Raw genomic sequence first — 17,099 nt, forward strand, 5'->3', positions numbered from 1 at the left:
CTGTCGACTGTAAACCACTAAAATGCTCAGTTTATACTAATTTACACACTTAACCATGTTAGCAAGCAGTTTTTTTTTCACAAATATACTCGCTCACTAGGCAAACAGTGTGAAAATAAAATTATTATTAAAATTTGTTATTATATTTAAATGAACACAGTAAACAATAAATATAGATGTAGGAAATATAGTAAACATTTTGCATTAAACTTAAATATTTTCTTATCACAATAAAAAATAAAAAAATTCAATCGAATCTAGGTAAAATTTCTTATTTCTAATATACTTTCATGGATACCCCTATTTCAATTCCTGTCCCTGTCAGCTACCTTTGTAGGTTGAATGGTCATAACATTTTTTGCGACAGGCGGTTTTTTGCCGCCCCAGCATCCAGTTCAAGGGCTACACGGCTAATCTATTCCAAATGTAGAACTTAAGCAAATCAGAGGTATCTATGTTAATATCTGTCTTTACAGGGCACTGGACCATAGGACGACATAGAGCTAGACTTAGACTATCCTGTAGTATCTCCAGCTCTCAAAGAAAGGAGACCAGAACACCTGATGTGTCTATGTCCTAAGTTTGCTCAGAACTAGGCTTAATATTCTGGGGGCGCCTTTTTAAACACACTCGGCGTTATATCTAGCATTAGCATTGGCCAGATTCTTGCCTTTATAAATGCCTCTGGCTAGCTTTAGCTTGACCTACTCTCTACTACCCACTATTACGAGGTTTTGTGGATTTAAAACAGCACTTTAAGCTAATTGAAGAGGACTCGTTCCTCCTTCCACCGCAACTAACTATATTTTGAAGGAAAGTAGAGACCATGAACATAGAATTAAAAGTTAACTGTTTTATATGTTTTCGGTAGAGCAGAGCTCTTCGACCACTCTAAATCCTGTATGCCTAAATGTAGCCAAACAGAACATATTCAGCCTTTCGTACATATGTCAAAATTTCTTTGTTGAAGATTGTTTAATGTCAAACGTGCATAGGACCTTCCGGTTTAATACTTATTTCCTAGATTAAAGTAGAACAGTCATTCTAAATAGAAGCTCTAACTGCTTCAAACCCTTATTCTGTCATCCCAAATCAATTTTAATAAAAAGATGTAGATTAAGATGACACACATGTCATATTTTGATTCCATATATTCATACTAAGTTTGGTTCTCTCTTATCCGTCACTCCTTTATTGGAATGTGGTGGCGGATGGGAGAGTCATTCTTAAGAGGTGGTTTTAATAGGTCAAGTTTCATACTGTGGCTATTCATATTATTAGAAAAACTTATAAACTTATAAATAGTGTTAGGAATAGTTATTCGATAACTAATAAACTGTATATAAGAAATTGGAAAACAAAAGCTTAAAACAGAGAAAAATGAAAGGATGTTGTTAAACAGGCTTAGGTCGTACATGGACTGTATAGTCACGGATGATGAATAAATTGATATAATTAGTAAATTGTATGTAGATGTGAATATCACATTTATGTTAAATTGGTCGTAAAATAAATTTTACAGTTAGCTGTAAAATGTAACTAATAATTTTAGTCGACTATAAATAACTGCTGTCAGTACGGACACTACAATAGACTCTGGTTGCTAGTCTATTGAGGTTGTTTGATGAAAAAAGTTAAAGTATTTGAAATCAAAAATTTTGACTTCAATTCTCTAAGTAGAAAACTACGTCACTCCTAAAATATTATGCATTTATTTACTCAGATTTTATTGTACCTAATAACTAGTTTTTTTTTTAAGAAATTTATTGCAATGTGAGGAGGGTCAAATATTTATTATATTTTATGATGCAAGTATAAGTTGATGTAAAATTTATATAACTATTATTAACTATTAAATCTAAAAACAAATAATAAATTTAATAGTTTCAAAATAAATCAGTATTGACATACACTGATTGGTGTCTACACTGATTGGATTTTGACAAGATTTTTATATTCAAATGTAATAATCTTTCATAATAATAATAAATATTATTATTATCAAGTTAAGTCTACAGACAAAAAATTTGTATATTTCAATAAGAAAGTCAGTGTACAAGTATCTTGTAAAATTTATTGAGTATAGATGCAGGATAAGTTCTCTTCCTGTTATTCGATTGACCTCACCTTACACTGAAAACATACGCCAATAATATACCATCTGCTGATAATAATAAAATCATTGTCTAAGGTGAGACATATATTTCAAATAAAGTTAACTTTATCATATAAGTAGAACATAATATTTTTCCTGGAATTCGGACTAAAATATTTTTACAGGTTGCGGAGAAAGCTAACCTATCGGGGCTAACATAATCTCGGGACTTTCAACTTAAAACGATTTTAGGATTGTATGCGATTGAATTAAATTAAAAACAACCGTATAATCATTACAGAAATGACCAAAATTAAAACTAGCTGTTAGGTCCAATTAACCACTAACACATTATGAGCAGAGTATATAATATGCCATCATTATGCACCAATGAAACTCATCTTAAGCATATAAGCAGCTTTAGGAGAGCCAATTTATTCCAATATTATACCCCACATTATTAAATTATTATTGTAAATGTTACTTATTGGATAAATTTTGAATGTATATGAATCTAGGATTCCTTCTTTTATCATTTCTTCAATATGTTCTGTATGACAAGTATGACCTACAATTTATACTAATAATTTTTTTTAAATTAAATATTATGTAAAAAAAAAATAAACGAATACAGTGTAATATGAGTAATTAGTAAAATCTTGTGATTTACTTAGTACTTTGTGTTATCAACTAAAATTACTTACAACAAAATATTTTAATATTTGATTAATAATACGGGAGTTCCCTTTGTTATATGCAGTGCCATAAAAATTATTATGTATAAATCGATTCAGTAGTTCACTCTTATAGTATGTTTCCACTCGCTTCGTTAGACCAGTTAACTCACTTGAGATTGCTTGACTTATTTGAATCTCAAGTAAGTTAACTGGTCTAATGAAGCCAGTGGATACATACTATTATAGCAATCAAACAGTCAGCTAATAATAGTCAGTTTCATGCTTAATAGATGTAAACTTATTAAGCTAATATAAGTAAATTTATTTGTCTCTTAAAAAAATCATGACAAACAGACTCATGATATATGGAAATATATAGAAAATATAAAAAAAATTAAAATTTAAAGTTTTTAATAAATTAACCATTGTTGTTCTTTATCCAATAATGCACACAAAAATAAATTCTTATCTGTTTTTATTTTGAAGACATTAACTTTTCAGGCTGTTATCATATATGTCAGACGTTAGCATATTTTAACAATTTTTTTATATGTACAGCCATAAGATCTGAGTAAATAAAAGAATAATTTTTTAAAAGAAAAATTAGGTTACAAAAAAGTATACAATACTTTTTAAAAAAATTCTACTTCAATTTTTTTAAAAACACATTAACATAATTTTCTATATAATATCAACACTTCTTTTCGGGATTGTATTACCCATTTTGATTTTCAACAAAGGCGAAGCTCTGACCAGCGTGAAGTGAGTTATACTTACTGTTCTAAGTTTTGGGGCCTGATAAAAAAACAAAAAATATCGTATATCACAAGGTTCTTTATTGAAGAGAATCAATCGGAGTGCAACCCATAAAGAACCTATGGGTTCTTGGCTGACTATTAAATGGCTGACTATTAAATGGCTGACTATTAAAATAATTAATTATATATCAATATCCTAATAAACTATTGAATACAATAAATTTTTTGTATTCATTTTATTACTTTAATAAATTTCTAAATTTAGTTTACCTATAATTTAATATAACATTTATTGACTGTTACGCGGTACGAAGTTCGCGGGGTCACCTAGTTTCTATTAAAATTAAGGAATATATTTGCATATTTGTCGAATTAAGTACAATAGTCTTAACATAACATAAAAGATAAATTTATTTAAAATAAATATTTAATAATTATGTTTTAAATAAAATTTCATAGAAACCCTGTGTGTGTGTAATATTCTCTTTAATATATTCTCTCTTAAAAAGCGCTGGAAGTTTATTTATACTTTTTATTACAACTGTTTGAAAATACTGCTTATGTTTTTTATTTATTGGACGAAAGAATATCTCTTTAATAATAACACAAATTGATTAGATTTTAAGACGATTACACGAACTTCACACAGAATTTGTGATTAGTGAAATAAAATGTTTCAAGTAATTCAAAATCTGCCAACGAGAATAGCTAGTGGAAAGTTCAAAGTTCTAACATCATCTGTTCCAGTGGCTAATCAATTCAACAGCACTGCAACGTGTAGTATCAGCATTAATAATTGTGCTAAGCGTTTGTCCAGTCAGAGTTCAACATCGGGAAATATGAAACGTTTTCAAGGGAAAGTCGCTATTGTTACAGCTTCAACGGACGGGTAAATCGGGCCTAGTACTTCTTTATCATTTACTAACACTGTGTTTCTATCTTCATAGCATTGGATTTGCTATCGCAAAGCGATTGGCCGAAGATGGAGCTAATGTAGTTATCAGCAGCCGCAAGGAGAAAAATGTAGCCAACGCAGTAGAAAAATTACGTAAACTTAATCTAAACGTTATGGGATTGAAGTGTCACGTGGCTGAGGCAAGTGATCGTAAACAACTATTTGAAGAAACTATGCGCAAATATGGTAAACTCAATATTTTGGTATCGAACGCAGCAGCAAATCCAGCTGTAGGTCCTGTATTGGATTGTGAAGAAAATGTTTGGGATAAAATATTCGATATAAACGTTAAGTCATCATATCTTCTGGCAAAAGAGGCGCTGCCATATTTGCGAAAGGAAAAGGGTTCAAGTATTGTATTTGTCTCATCCATAGCTGGCTATGATGCTTTCGAGGTAAATTTTATTTTGTGTTTCAAAGTTATGATTTCAAAATTATTAAATATATATAATTAGCTCAACTACATATTAATATATCTAATTATTATTATTATCTCAGAGATACTCTTGAACTGCCATAATTCGAGTTAAAGAATTTTTTTGTAATTGTATGCATTTTGCTCTTTAAACTCTGTTGCACTATATTTAGTTCGAGTTAAGGTCATTTCTGATATAAGTTATAAATCAAATTTTATTTCAAGATTAAGAATTTTACCATTTATTTGCTTTTAAGCTTCTTGGTGCATATTCTGTGAGTAAAACTGCTCTAATTGGTCTTACAAAAGCAGCATCAAAGGATTTAGCTCCAGAAGGAATACGAGTAAATTGTTTGGCACCTGGTATTATCAAAACTAAGTTTTCACAGGCGGTAAGAATAAGTAAAATTATAATGAAACTACTTAAATTAAATATTAATATCTTGCAGCTGCATGAAGAGGAGTCGGCAAATGAAGCAGCGCTTGCAAGAATACCAATGCGTCGTTTGGGTATGCCAGATGAAATGGCAGGAATTGTTGCTTTTTTGGTGTCTGATGATGCTAGTTACATTACAGGCGAATCTATTGTAGCATCCGGAGGTATGACAGCACGACTTTAATTTTGTTGCTAAAATTATTAAAGTGATATTAAATATATAACTAAAAAAATTTGTGTATAAAGCATGTTATTATTGTTTATTAAATTTACAAATTTGTTTTTACAATTGATATATTTCATTTGTTAAAGATTTTATCTTTAATAAAAATACAATAAAAGCTTCTTATATTTGCATTTTATAAATACTTTAGGATGAACGCAATTTTGCTAATTGAGCTGCAATATCTTTTTCTGTGCGCACATCACTGCGATCTAAATCTCCTGTACCAGTTGAGGGAATGTTTGCCATTTTACCTGAAATTTCAATACCAATCTCATCGAGCACCTTGTTAACCACATCATTTGTTTCTTCTTCGTCACCAGATTCAGTGAGCATATCATCCAGGGTATCATTAATCATTTCATCTGTCATTTCCATCTTCATATTAGCTTGTTGGAACTCACGTACATTCGCTGATATAGCTTCGGGTCGCATTATTTTGTTCATATCAGCCATAGTTTTTGCTGTAGTACCCATGGCATTGCTTAGTGCGATATTAGTACCAATGGTCTTATTTTGATATCCTATTGAAGTTATCTTGCTATTTGCTGCATATGTTCGAGCCTTTTGTTTACGTATTTCCACTAATTGTTTAGCTAGGATACGACACACATCTTTGTTCCCTGAAGCCGCATTCTTTTTTATTTCTTGTTCAAGTTTCTTCTCTTCCTCCTCTAATTTACGACGTTCACGTTCAATGTCTCGAGTTGCTTTGCGTAAATTTTTATCATTTTCACGTTGTTGTTCCTTAACAGTTGGTTTTTTACCAAAAAAATTATTAAACATTATTTTTGAAATTATTATATTAAAATAAAAATTATAAAAACTGCGTTGCTTCTGTGAAAATTTCTTCTGAGATTAAGCAATGATGATTCAGTTTTATCAAACTATAACAATGACGACATTAAAAACAAATCCAAACACAAATTTAACGCCAAAACAAACGAAGGAAAAAAGAAAATAATAAAAAAAATGAAAAACAGCTGATTGATGTCTGTGCATGTTGTGGGTTGCAATCACCGATTATCTGTGGTTTCTAAAGAGAAATTATTTCCCCTATATACGCATATTTATTACAGATATAATGTTTTATTTCACATTTCAAAGAATTAAACTATTTTTTGAAAGATTTAATAGAAATACAAAAATTAATTATCATAAATAAGTTTAATTATTTTGCTTAAATTTAAATAATACCAAATAAATACAACCTTGCATCATTGCATGGAGTGTAGACCATATTCTCATGTTTATAAAGTTTATTATAGTGCATATCAGTAATTTCGGGATTTATTCTATTCCTGCAATAAGGTTTTAAAATGTCATTAACTATTTTGAAACAGGGTGCGGAAGGACGTCTATATCTTGGTGAATATAGGGGACAAGCGTGTTTAGTCAAAGAAAGGTTTGTTAAAAAATACCGCCATCCTGAATTAGATGCACAAATATCAAAGCACCGCATCAAAGCCGAAGTAAAAGCCATTGGAAGATGTGAAAGCGTTGGTATAAAGACGCCTAAAATTTTTCATGCAGATGTAAATGAACGCAAAATTTATATGGAATATTTCAGTAAAGCTATTACTGCAAAAGAATACATAAAACACACAGTATTAAAACACAATGGAGAATCTGCGCGTCCAATTTTGGACGCATTATGCGAACGTATTGGTAGTATTGTTGGTAAAATGCACGCAAATAATGTTATACATGGCGATTTAACAACATCAAACATATTGATAAATCAACAAGAAGATCAGAGCATTGGAAATGAAGATATTATTTTTGTCGATTTTGGTTTGAGTCATTATAATCAAAGCCTTGAAGATAAAGGAGTAGATTTGTATGTACTCGAAAGAGCCCTATTAAGTACACATAGTGAGCAACCATATTTATTCGATGTGATCTTAACTGCCTATCGCAAAGAGTGTGGTAAAGATGAACAGAATTTGCTCTCCAAATTTGAAGAAGTACGTGCTAGAGGACGAAAAAGAACTATGATTGGTTAAGAAAGATGTTTAACAATTTTATTGTCTTAAAAAAAAACTGTAATTATATTAATAAACTTATAATTAACAATTTACTCTATTCTAGTTCTTTGTGTTAACTTTGTATCCTCATCGTTTTGCAGGTTCTCTAATTTTAGTTTTCTGATATATTTGCTTATTTTCTGTTTTCTTAATAATTTTTCATTTTTAGTGGGTTCTATACCATCCACTGGGTCTTCTTTATATTGATCATAAGGACGCTGCTTTATTTTTTTAATAGCATCTTCAAGTTTAAGTCCAGCTATACCTAATTCCTCGTGATAAGTATGTAATTTGTTGCAAAATTTAGAATGCATTTTTTTAAATGTTTTGGTTTTAGAGGTGGGATGCTATAAAAGATAAAATTTAGTACAATTTAATTATTACTAATAAAATTTTAATGCATACTCTTGCATCTATTAATTTTGCACAATGTTTATAGAAATTATGCAAATGTCTCAGGAAGATCTCATTTGGCTTTATATTTTCATCTAAACTTATTTGCATAATATCCATCACGTAAGAAAAGTTTTTCGTTGCACAACCTTGACGTAACATTGCACCAAGAATTTCAACATTCATCCTTAATAAAGAAAATATATTAGATTATTTTTTATAATTAATATACAAATGTGCGACAGGGCTATGAATCATTTCTGAACCAAACTGGAGTTGATTTGGAACTGTTCATTTTTTATTACTATTAAAACTCATTGATTTAATTGCCGTACAAAACAGTTCAGAATAGCTTACAACCATGAAGCAGATGAAACATATATTACGAATATTTTTATACAGTTCACAGCCCTGATATATGTAAATTATTTTATATACATACTTTATGCCGTTGTTATGCATTTGTTGTATTAATTCCCTCGCAGCCTCTTCGTTCGTGCAGCCTAAAGCTAATACTCCATATGTAACAATGTCTGGTTGTAGTTTAACTGTATGCAACATTGATAATACTTCTTTTGCACTTTCGTAATCGAAACGCATTGAACGTTTTTTAATTAATATATTAAAGAAGTCAATATCAGCCTTTAAACCAATTCTGCGTATAAATGACAGTATTTGTTTTTCAGCAGCAATTGTTGGGGGTATGATTTCCAACATTGTTGTAAATGTTTTTATATCAGGTGTTACATTGTTTTGTTTCATTATCTCCAAATATCCTGTGAGACCACCAAGTAAAACAAATCTTTCATGAGGTTTGTTTACCTCTGATAACGTCAACAAGCTGCCTAAGTGAGGTTTCAATGCTAATAAATTAGGCAATTCTAGTTGAGTGGGATTGTCATTAGTAACTGCTACGACTTCTTTTGGATTTGTATCTGCTGGTACTGCTTCCAGTTCAGTACTTTGTTTTAAGTCATTAGATTCTAAATTTGAACTTTTACTTTCTATCAATAATTGTTTATTTTTGTGAACATCGTTACTAATAGCGATTGCTTGATTTTCTTCTAAAATTTGTTGGAGTACATTTTGCATACTTCGTATGTCACCAAATTCGCAATCACGTGTGCAGCGTAACATTGTATTAAACGTATAATAATCAGGTTTTAAACCATTTTGTAACATTTTATGCCATGTCAGTAAGCAATGTCTGAAAATATAAATATTTAAATATATATTATTTATAAATACAAATATACGATAATCACCTAAATCCATATTGTATATCACTAGCACAAGCCTGTAGCAAGAAATTAATGGTATCAATGTTAATTTCAAGTTTTTTATCTAACATTTCATCTGCAATTAAAAATGCTGTTTTGACATCCTTGCAACGTCCAAATGCTTTGATCATAACATTATATGTTTTAAGATTTGGTTCAAATCCCTTTTCTAGCATAATTTCTCGTAAATGATTAGCACGACCTAAACCGTCCTCAATCGATGGCGCGTTAGCGCAGGCATTGAAAAGTGACGTATAAGTGCCTCCAGTGACTTTCAGTCCACGTTGTCTCATTTTAGTAAACAAGCTGAACGCTTTACGCGTATAGCCAGCCTTAGCGCAGCCACTTATAAGTAAATTGTATATATAATTTTCTGGTTTCACTCTATCCTCTTTGAGCATACGTTTTTCTAGCACAGCAATAGCATCATTTAGCCTATGCATGTTCATGTGCTCCTTGATTAATCTGGCATATTGATGTGTTTGTAACTTTTTAGTTCGTCGTGTTGAACGATTCAAAAATTCCTCTTCTTCTTTGTCACCTAATAAAAAAGTAACAAAACTATACATTGCAAATAATATTTGTTATGAAAATACTAACCTGCATCGAGCTCTTCTTCCTCTATTCTAGCGCCACCAAAAACATCGGCATCACTTATTTTTACATTATCATCCACTTCTGTCTCAGTGCGTACTATCCTTCTTACCCGTGGTACTCGTTTAGATAATTTTTGTACATCTTCGACTTTTTGTGTGTGATTTATAGAAATTGATTCGTTTTCATCGTATCTATTAGATTCCCGTTGATTATCGAAACCAACTTCTTTGTCAAATACCTTAACATGAAGTTGTTGCAGTTGAAGGAATTGAAAGCCGGCGTAGTTTTGCTGTACAATACTTGAGAAATTTAAGTTTGTTAATAAAAATCGTTTATTTGAATATTTGATTGCAGTTGTAAACGTTGAGTGAAGCAAACGTCCAATCATTTTCGAAATTCTTAAATATAATTACAATCCTAAAACAACATGCTTTCGTAGTTTTAACCAAAACATTGTGGTAGTTACACACATGATACAGAATAAACACAGCTGATTAGTGATGTGAAATGCGCAAATACTCGTTTTATATTTATTTTGAAATTTCTGTGAACTTTTGCATTCATATTGTATTTTAACTAGTTCTAATAAAATCTTATAAATAATGGAAACTTAATTGTCACTGACATGAAATATAAAACACACTTTCAGAAATTGCACAAATATCATCTTGATTCCCACACCCCGTTCGGTAAATAGTTTACTTTTAAAAAATTTGTTAGCTGCAACGATTGGACCATTATCGGTCACTGGTTATTTGGTAGACACACTATAAGGCTTCGAATTCCCTCTTATTAATATGTTGAAAAACTCATAGAGATGAGAATGTGGAAGAAACACTGGCACAACCAATTATCTGCGGCGATGTGACTAGGGTTTAATATCACATTTCCACTGATCTCATATTCCATACAAAGAGCTTTCATATAAATGAGTTCATTAAAAATAAATTAATAAATTTAAGGCTAAAAATCTCGAAAACTACCCTCTAAAATAAATTTCCCACAAGGAAAATGACAAAAATATTTGACATATGTATGTTTTAAATACAAACAGTATAAAAAGCTTGTCAATAGCATTTGTCAACTTGCCAAAATATCAAGAAAATAGCTTTTTACTTATAGCACGGAATATCAAAACCTTAGCACGGAATAATTAGTCAACCTTAAGAAATAAGTAAGACCTTTAATTCATCAAGTTCACAGTATAGGAGGATAAATCTACATAAATGATTTAATATATCAAATATAAATTAATTTTTTTTGTGTTATATATTATTATGTGAAGTTGGTTTATTTCAAATGAACGGCGACGAGAGTTGACTTCTTATCAATGGGAAAATGGAGTATGTAATAGTATTTAGATTTATAGTTTAATTACATTTAGAGGAAAGTAATGCTATTTGTTGCTTTTTAATAGTTATTAATTTTTTCCAAAGCATTGCACGTTGTTTTCTGTATGCACCTATTGTTTTATTCATGTTGTGAATAATTTCACAAACATTATATATTAAATTATTTGCATTTTCTGCTGTTTCCATGCGAAACTAATTAATTTCTGCTAACAACACAAAACTAAATATCATCTGCTTACAATTGAAATTTTAACAAAACTCTTCTACAACTTTTACAGTATTTTCTGACACATAAAAGTTATTTCATATATATAAATTAGCTCATGCCAATGGAAACGACCAAATATTAATTACGGACACGACCAAACTACTTAATCATAAGTAGTTGTAGCTGCAGTAGAAACATGACATACAATTAAACTCCAACAGTGCACACGATGGCATCATTGTTTTTGCAAATTTGTTTTCTTCTTAGCATTGAATTTTGCAATAAAAAAATATAGTTTAAGAGCCGGAAAAGCTGAAGAAATATTAAAAACTGTTGAGCAATCGTATTTCTAAACCAAGCTATAATTATTTTTGATGTTAAAATTAAAGAGTTAAATTATATTATAATTTATTTATTAATTAATCTCAAATTATTTGTTACATTTAAGAATAATAGAATAGGTATATATGATAATAGATATATAATGTTTATGAACAATAATAAGGTATTAATTTATACAATATTAGGAGTTAAGATGTTTAAGAATAATGTAATAAAAACAAAATAATAATTTTATAAAAAGATACAATATGTTTAAGAATTATATAATGAGAATTAATAGGATTATTTTATTATATATTTAAAGCCGATATATAATCCATTCCATCGATTAATGTTATAACATTATGTTTAACATATGATTTCCATTTACTTTTTCTTAATTCTATCGATTTAACATCAAATTCGTTCAACAACCTCTCAAAGTACTTGTTTGTCGTAATCTTGTTATTAGTAAAATGAATATTTTGTAATATATTGTTTGCTTTTTCTTCAGATCTTCAAATGTAAAACATATATATTAAATAATTATACATACTAATAATTTAATATTAAAATTTCTACATTTTCAGTATACCGTTTAACATCATCTGATACATCTTGATACTTTTCATATAGTCTATGTACATTGTATATAGCCTCCAAAAGTTCATTTTCTATCTTGTCTTTTTGTTTGGTTTTCTCTAGAACTTCTCTAATAACTGCACAAATTTCTTTTTTAGTTTCATCAAAGAAATTTGCAGTTAATTGATCGTTTAATTCTTTTGCTTCCAAGTTAATATCCGCTTTATAAGTTTTCATTAAATTTGTGGATTCTAAAAATTAAAAGAAAAAGAAATATTTTAATAATTACAATCAGTTCATGCAGGTATGGCCATCAGTTCACACAAAAAATAAAGTTAAGGATAATACAATACGTAAAGTAAAGTATTGTATTATGGCTCTGAAACCTGGAAATGTTTAAAGTCCATTGATCAGAAGATGCAAGTGTTTATAAACAAGTGTTTGCTACAGATTTTTAAAATATCAAACGTATCAAAGGAAGAACTTTGGGAGCGTACAGATCACGTATGTGCGAGTACTGAAGTTAAAAAACGTAAACGGAATTGGATACGGCATACTTTCCGCAAAAATAACATCTATATTATTTAACAAGCGCTGAGGTGGAATCCTCAAGGTTCCCGCCGTCCTGGTGCCCTCGCCAAAACTTGGCGAAGAACTGTTGAAGGCAAAGAAGCAATAGAGTGAGATTTAGAGGGTTTGTTGAGGCTCTATGCGCGACTGCGAAATGAAGACTGCAGTAAGTAAATAAGTAATCATTTCAGTAAGTAATCAATCATACCAACACCAAGGCAAAAATTTTTAACGCATGTGCCAAATCGGTATGCTTATATGGATCGGAAACCTGGCTTGCTAATTCCGAAATCGAAAGAAGGTTGCAATCATTTATCAATCAATGCCTGCGCAACATATTAGGCTTATGGTGTCTTAAAACGATTTCAAATGAAGAGTTATGGAGTATAACGCACCAAACAAACGTAAACAACAAAATAAGAAGAAAGAAGTATGGCTGGATTGGACACTGCGTTAGCCTTATGAAAATATCGCGCATGCTGCACTTAGTTGGAACCCTCTGGGGACTAGGCGCAGAGGCAGAATAGCAATGACATGGAGAAGAACAGTTCAGCAAGAGACATGCAAATCGTTTAACGAGTTGAAAGCAATAGCACAAAATAGAAACCAGTGAAAAACTTTTATAGACTCCTTAAACTCCTAATGGAGTATGGAAATAATAATAATAATATTTAATTACAAATAGTAATTATATTAATGAAATAATAAAAAATTAAAAATGTTATTTTATATATAATATATTAATAATAATAATATTGTCAAATACCTTGACGAGTGTTTTCTCTTAGCAATTCTACACTTTGATAGTTTGTTGAGTTATTGAACGATGTGATAGAACACATTAGTAAGCCAATATTTTCAGGATCTGAAATCAATTTTGGTTTTTCCATGATTTCATTATGAGTTGTTGGTTTTGGGGAAATAAACATATTTTGGTCTACGTGATGTGTATTCTTTTTAATACTTGATGGCGATGAAATTTGTAGAACTGAGTTCTCTTGCAATAGTATGTTGTATATATTTTGATCAATTTCACATTCATTATAAAGTGGGTGTGACGATATTTCTTTATCGTTGTTTGTAACAGATAACTCCTTTATTTTATGTTTATTTACATTATGTGGTCTTCGAAGCTGAATGTTTTCGTTAAAATTAGTCTCAATATACAACGGTTCATATAAGGTTAAGGGACTTCCAACATTTTCTAAATTTTCATTATTATATGTAACATCTTTACATATTGGATCTGGTATGTGGGTAGTAACTTGATTATACGGAGCTACAGAAATTTTATTTGGTGGTGAATCTGCGTTCTTACTATATGTTTCGGAATAATCAAATATATTTCGATTGCGAAGATTATCATTGAATATTTTTGAATTATTTCTGAGATCATCTGGAGTGCGGATTTTCTTTAAACTATTTAAATTTGTGAACATTGCAAATTGTTGTTCTTGCAAAGCATTTTCTGCTTCATTGGCAGAAAATGAGTTCGAATGAATAAAGTAATCTATACTATTTTCAATGTCGGGATCAATTTCATCTGAAATGTTTGTTACTTTTGTTTTAAAAAACTTATTAAAAAATTTATCTCTATTTAAAGTTTCTTTGTTTGTTTTTTTCTTGGGTTCATAACGTCGTCGTTTTGGTTTAGTTTTATTATTTATTTTTTCACTAGGATCAGTGTTTTGTGATTTATAATCTATATTTTTGTTATTATTATTTGTTTGAGAGCAAAGTTTATCCCTATCATTTTTCATATTACTTTGTTTGCCCTATAAATTATTATTTTAAGATTTTTATATGAATCAGTGTTTTTAATGGTTTACCTTAGGTTTTTTGTTATTTTCTAAGTTAGTTGTTTCATGATCGATTTTACGTCTTGCGACTTTTTTTACGTTATTCTTAGAAGAACCTGTATTAACACCCGATGTACTTGGAATATTATCATCGTTTTCAACCATTTGTGTTTGTTCGTATTGGATCATATTCGTATATGAACGTTGTAAAATTGTTTTAAATTTACAACTCGAATACTTTGCACAAATGACATGCATTTTACATTTATCCTGTAAAATGTTTACATTTTCGTTTGGTGACTCTGGATCGTCATCAGGTATTTGAAGCATCATCTTCATTAGATTTGTTTTTTGTTCTATACTAAATATATCATTATCAATACCATAAAGAAACTTATACAGTTCTGGGCAATTGTCTTCAGTTATCTCGTTTATAAATTTATTCCATTGAGGTTCGGTAAATTTTTTAAAATCTTTATGTGTTAAATTTTTCAATAGCGGTTTATTAGCATCTTGAAGAGAAGGAACGAGCGGTTTCTTTTTAGAACTTTTTACAGCTGGAAAAGTTTCAATTTGTTTCTGCATCTTAGAAGTTAATGGCTTTTGGGTTTTAGTTTTTGAAGATGGTAGGTAGGTTTCTTTATTATGTGATGAAGCCTTTAATCTAGGCCGTTGATTTTCATGATTTTCAGTTTCTAAATTACGTTTTTTCGGGGTAATCCTAAATATAAAAAAAAAAAACATATTTCTATGAATCTGTTTGTAGTGACATATAAAATACGAACATAAAGTATGAAAATTAATAAAAAATGATTAATAATTTAACAACATAATAATAATTAAATGCGGTTATTTTTGTTTTTTAAAAATATACTAACTTTTATTTCGAAAGTTTTTTTGTGTATCTCTACACGTGTTTCGGCAAATTCGCTTTTGCCTTCATCAGGAGAATTCCTAATATTAAAACATCTAGCAATCTTACAAACTATTTATACTATAAACATGTTATTTTTTTTTTAATACTAAACTTAATATTAATAAATCCTAAGGTTATTGTCCTTGGCGGTGACAGGTAAGAGATGGTGGCGGGGTTGGCCTGGTGTTGTTTTTATTTTACATACAGGTAGTTAGGTCGACTGGTTGTCGGTTTTTTGGGATGTATCTAAAAAGGCACGATGACACGTTGCCTTTGTCGCCGTTGAGTAAAGTTGTGGTCTGATATTTATGAATTTCGATGCTTTCTGCCGTTTCTAATTTCCAGCTATCTCTTACATTTTTGATTATTTGGGCGTTTTCCCTGTTGATTTGGTGATTTTCCTTTACTATATGTCTGGCGACATTTGATTTTATGTGGGGGTTCATATTCTTCGGTGCTTCTCTTACTTCCTTCAGGTGTTCTTCAAGTCTTACTGATAAGGGTCTTTTGGTTTGTCCGATGTATACTTTGTTGCAGGAGCCACACTCTATTTTGTATACTCCGCATTTTTCGAATGGGTCAATTGGGTCTTTTGCGGATGGTAAAAGGCATTCAAGTTGGTGTGGTCTACTAGAGTGAACTAAGTCGATATTGAACTTTTTTAACTTAGATTTTAGACCTTTCGAGACAGTGTTATTGTCTAAAATCCAAGTTAAAAAAGTTCAATATCGACTTAGTTCACTCTAGTAGACCACACCAACTTGAATGCCTTTTACCATCCGCAAAAGACCCAATTGACCCATTCGAAAAATGCGGAGTATACAAAATAGAGTGTGGCTCCTGCAACAAAGTATACATCGGACAAACCAAAAGACCCTTATCAGTAAGACTTGAAGAACACCTGAAGGAAGCAAGAGAAGCACCGAAGAAAATGAACCCCCACATAAAATCAAATGTCGCCAGACATATAGTAAAGGAAAATCACCAAATCAACAGGGAAAACGCCCAAATAATCAAAAATGTAAAAGATAGCTGGAAATTAGAAACGGCAGAAAGCATCGAAATACACAAACATCAGACCACAACTTTACTCAACGGCGACAAAGGCAACGTGTCATCGTGCCTTTTTAGATACATCCCAAAAAACCGACAACCAGTCGACCTAACTACCTGTATGTAAAATAAAAACAACACCAGACCAACCCCGCCACCATCTCTTACCTGTCACCACCAAGGACAATAACCTTAGGATTTATTAATATTAAGTTTAGTATTAAAAATAACATGTTTATAGTATAAATAGTTTGTAAGATTGCTAGATGTTTTAATATTAGGAATTCTCCTGATGAAGGCAAAAGCGAATTTGCCGAAACACGTGTAGAGATACACAAAAAAACTTTCGAAATAAAAGTTAGTATATTTTAAAAAACAAAAATAACCGCATTTAAACATTTTCGAAGTAACGACTCAAAAATTAAAACAAAAATAAATTAAA

At 30.3% G+C, this 17,099-nt stretch overlaps 5 protein-coding genes across 5 annotated transcripts; 2 read left to right on the forward strand and 3 right to left on the reverse strand.

The window, feature by feature from the left end:
* The first annotated feature begins 4,096 nt into the window (after positions 1-4,096).
* Positions 4,097-5,580, forward strand: LOC119669356 (dehydrogenase/reductase SDR family member 4). The gene is made up of 4 exons (XM_038079209.1): positions 4,097-4,419; positions 4,478-4,880; positions 5,158-5,292; positions 5,350-5,580. Exons 1-4 carry the CDS (start codon positions 4,202-4,204, stop codon positions 5,518-5,520), a joined length of 927 nt encoding a protein of 308 aa, XP_037935137.1. The 5' UTR covers positions 4,097-4,201; the 3' UTR covers positions 5,521-5,580.
* A 76-nt stretch (positions 5,581-5,656) lies between these two features.
* Positions 5,657-6,490, reverse strand: LOC119669357 (charged multivesicular body protein 2b-like). Its single transcript, XM_038079210.1, has one exon. It carries the CDS (start codon positions 6,343-6,345, stop codon positions 5,707-5,709), a length of 639 nt encoding a protein of 212 aa, XP_037935138.1. The 5' UTR covers positions 6,346-6,490; the 3' UTR covers positions 5,657-5,706.
* Positions 6,491-6,789: 299 nt separating this feature from the next.
* LOC119668383 (EKC/KEOPS complex subunit TP53RK) lies at positions 6,790-7,639 on the forward strand. The gene has a single exon (XM_038077865.1). It carries the CDS (start codon positions 6,879-6,881, stop codon positions 7,563-7,565), a length of 687 nt encoding a protein of 228 aa, XP_037933793.1. The 5' UTR covers positions 6,790-6,878; the 3' UTR covers positions 7,566-7,639.
* LOC119668382 (pentatricopeptide repeat-containing protein 1, mitochondrial) lies at positions 7,565-10,312 on the reverse strand. The gene is made up of 5 exons (XM_038077864.1): positions 9,860-10,312; positions 9,245-9,800; positions 8,422-9,186; positions 7,992-8,166; positions 7,565-7,933 (listed from the first exon to the last, which is right to left on the reverse strand). The coding sequence occupies exons 1-5, from the start codon at positions 10,242-10,244 to the stop codon at positions 7,637-7,639; spliced, it is 2,178 nt and encodes a 725-aa protein (XP_037933792.1). The 5' UTR covers positions 10,245-10,312; the 3' UTR covers positions 7,565-7,636.
* A 1,736-nt stretch (positions 10,313-12,048) lies between these two features.
* On the reverse strand, positions 12,049-14,667 carry LOC119680106. The gene is made up of 3 exons (XM_038092778.1): positions 13,656-14,667; positions 12,333-12,570; positions 12,049-12,253 (listed from the first exon to the last, which is right to left on the reverse strand). The coding sequence occupies exons 1-3, from the start codon at positions 14,647-14,649 to the stop codon at positions 12,049-12,051; spliced, it is 1,437 nt and encodes a 478-aa protein (XP_037948706.1). The 5' UTR covers positions 14,650-14,667.
* Between the last annotated feature and the right edge of the window lie 2,432 nt (positions 14,668-17,099).

This window comes from Teleopsis dalmanni, chromosome 1 (genome assembly GCF_002237135.1).
Source record: "Teleopsis dalmanni isolate 2A chromosome 1, ASM223713v2, whole genome shotgun sequence".
In the NCBI taxonomy this organism is placed as follows: domain Eukaryota; kingdom Metazoa; phylum Arthropoda; class Insecta; order Diptera; family Diopsidae; genus Teleopsis; species Teleopsis dalmanni.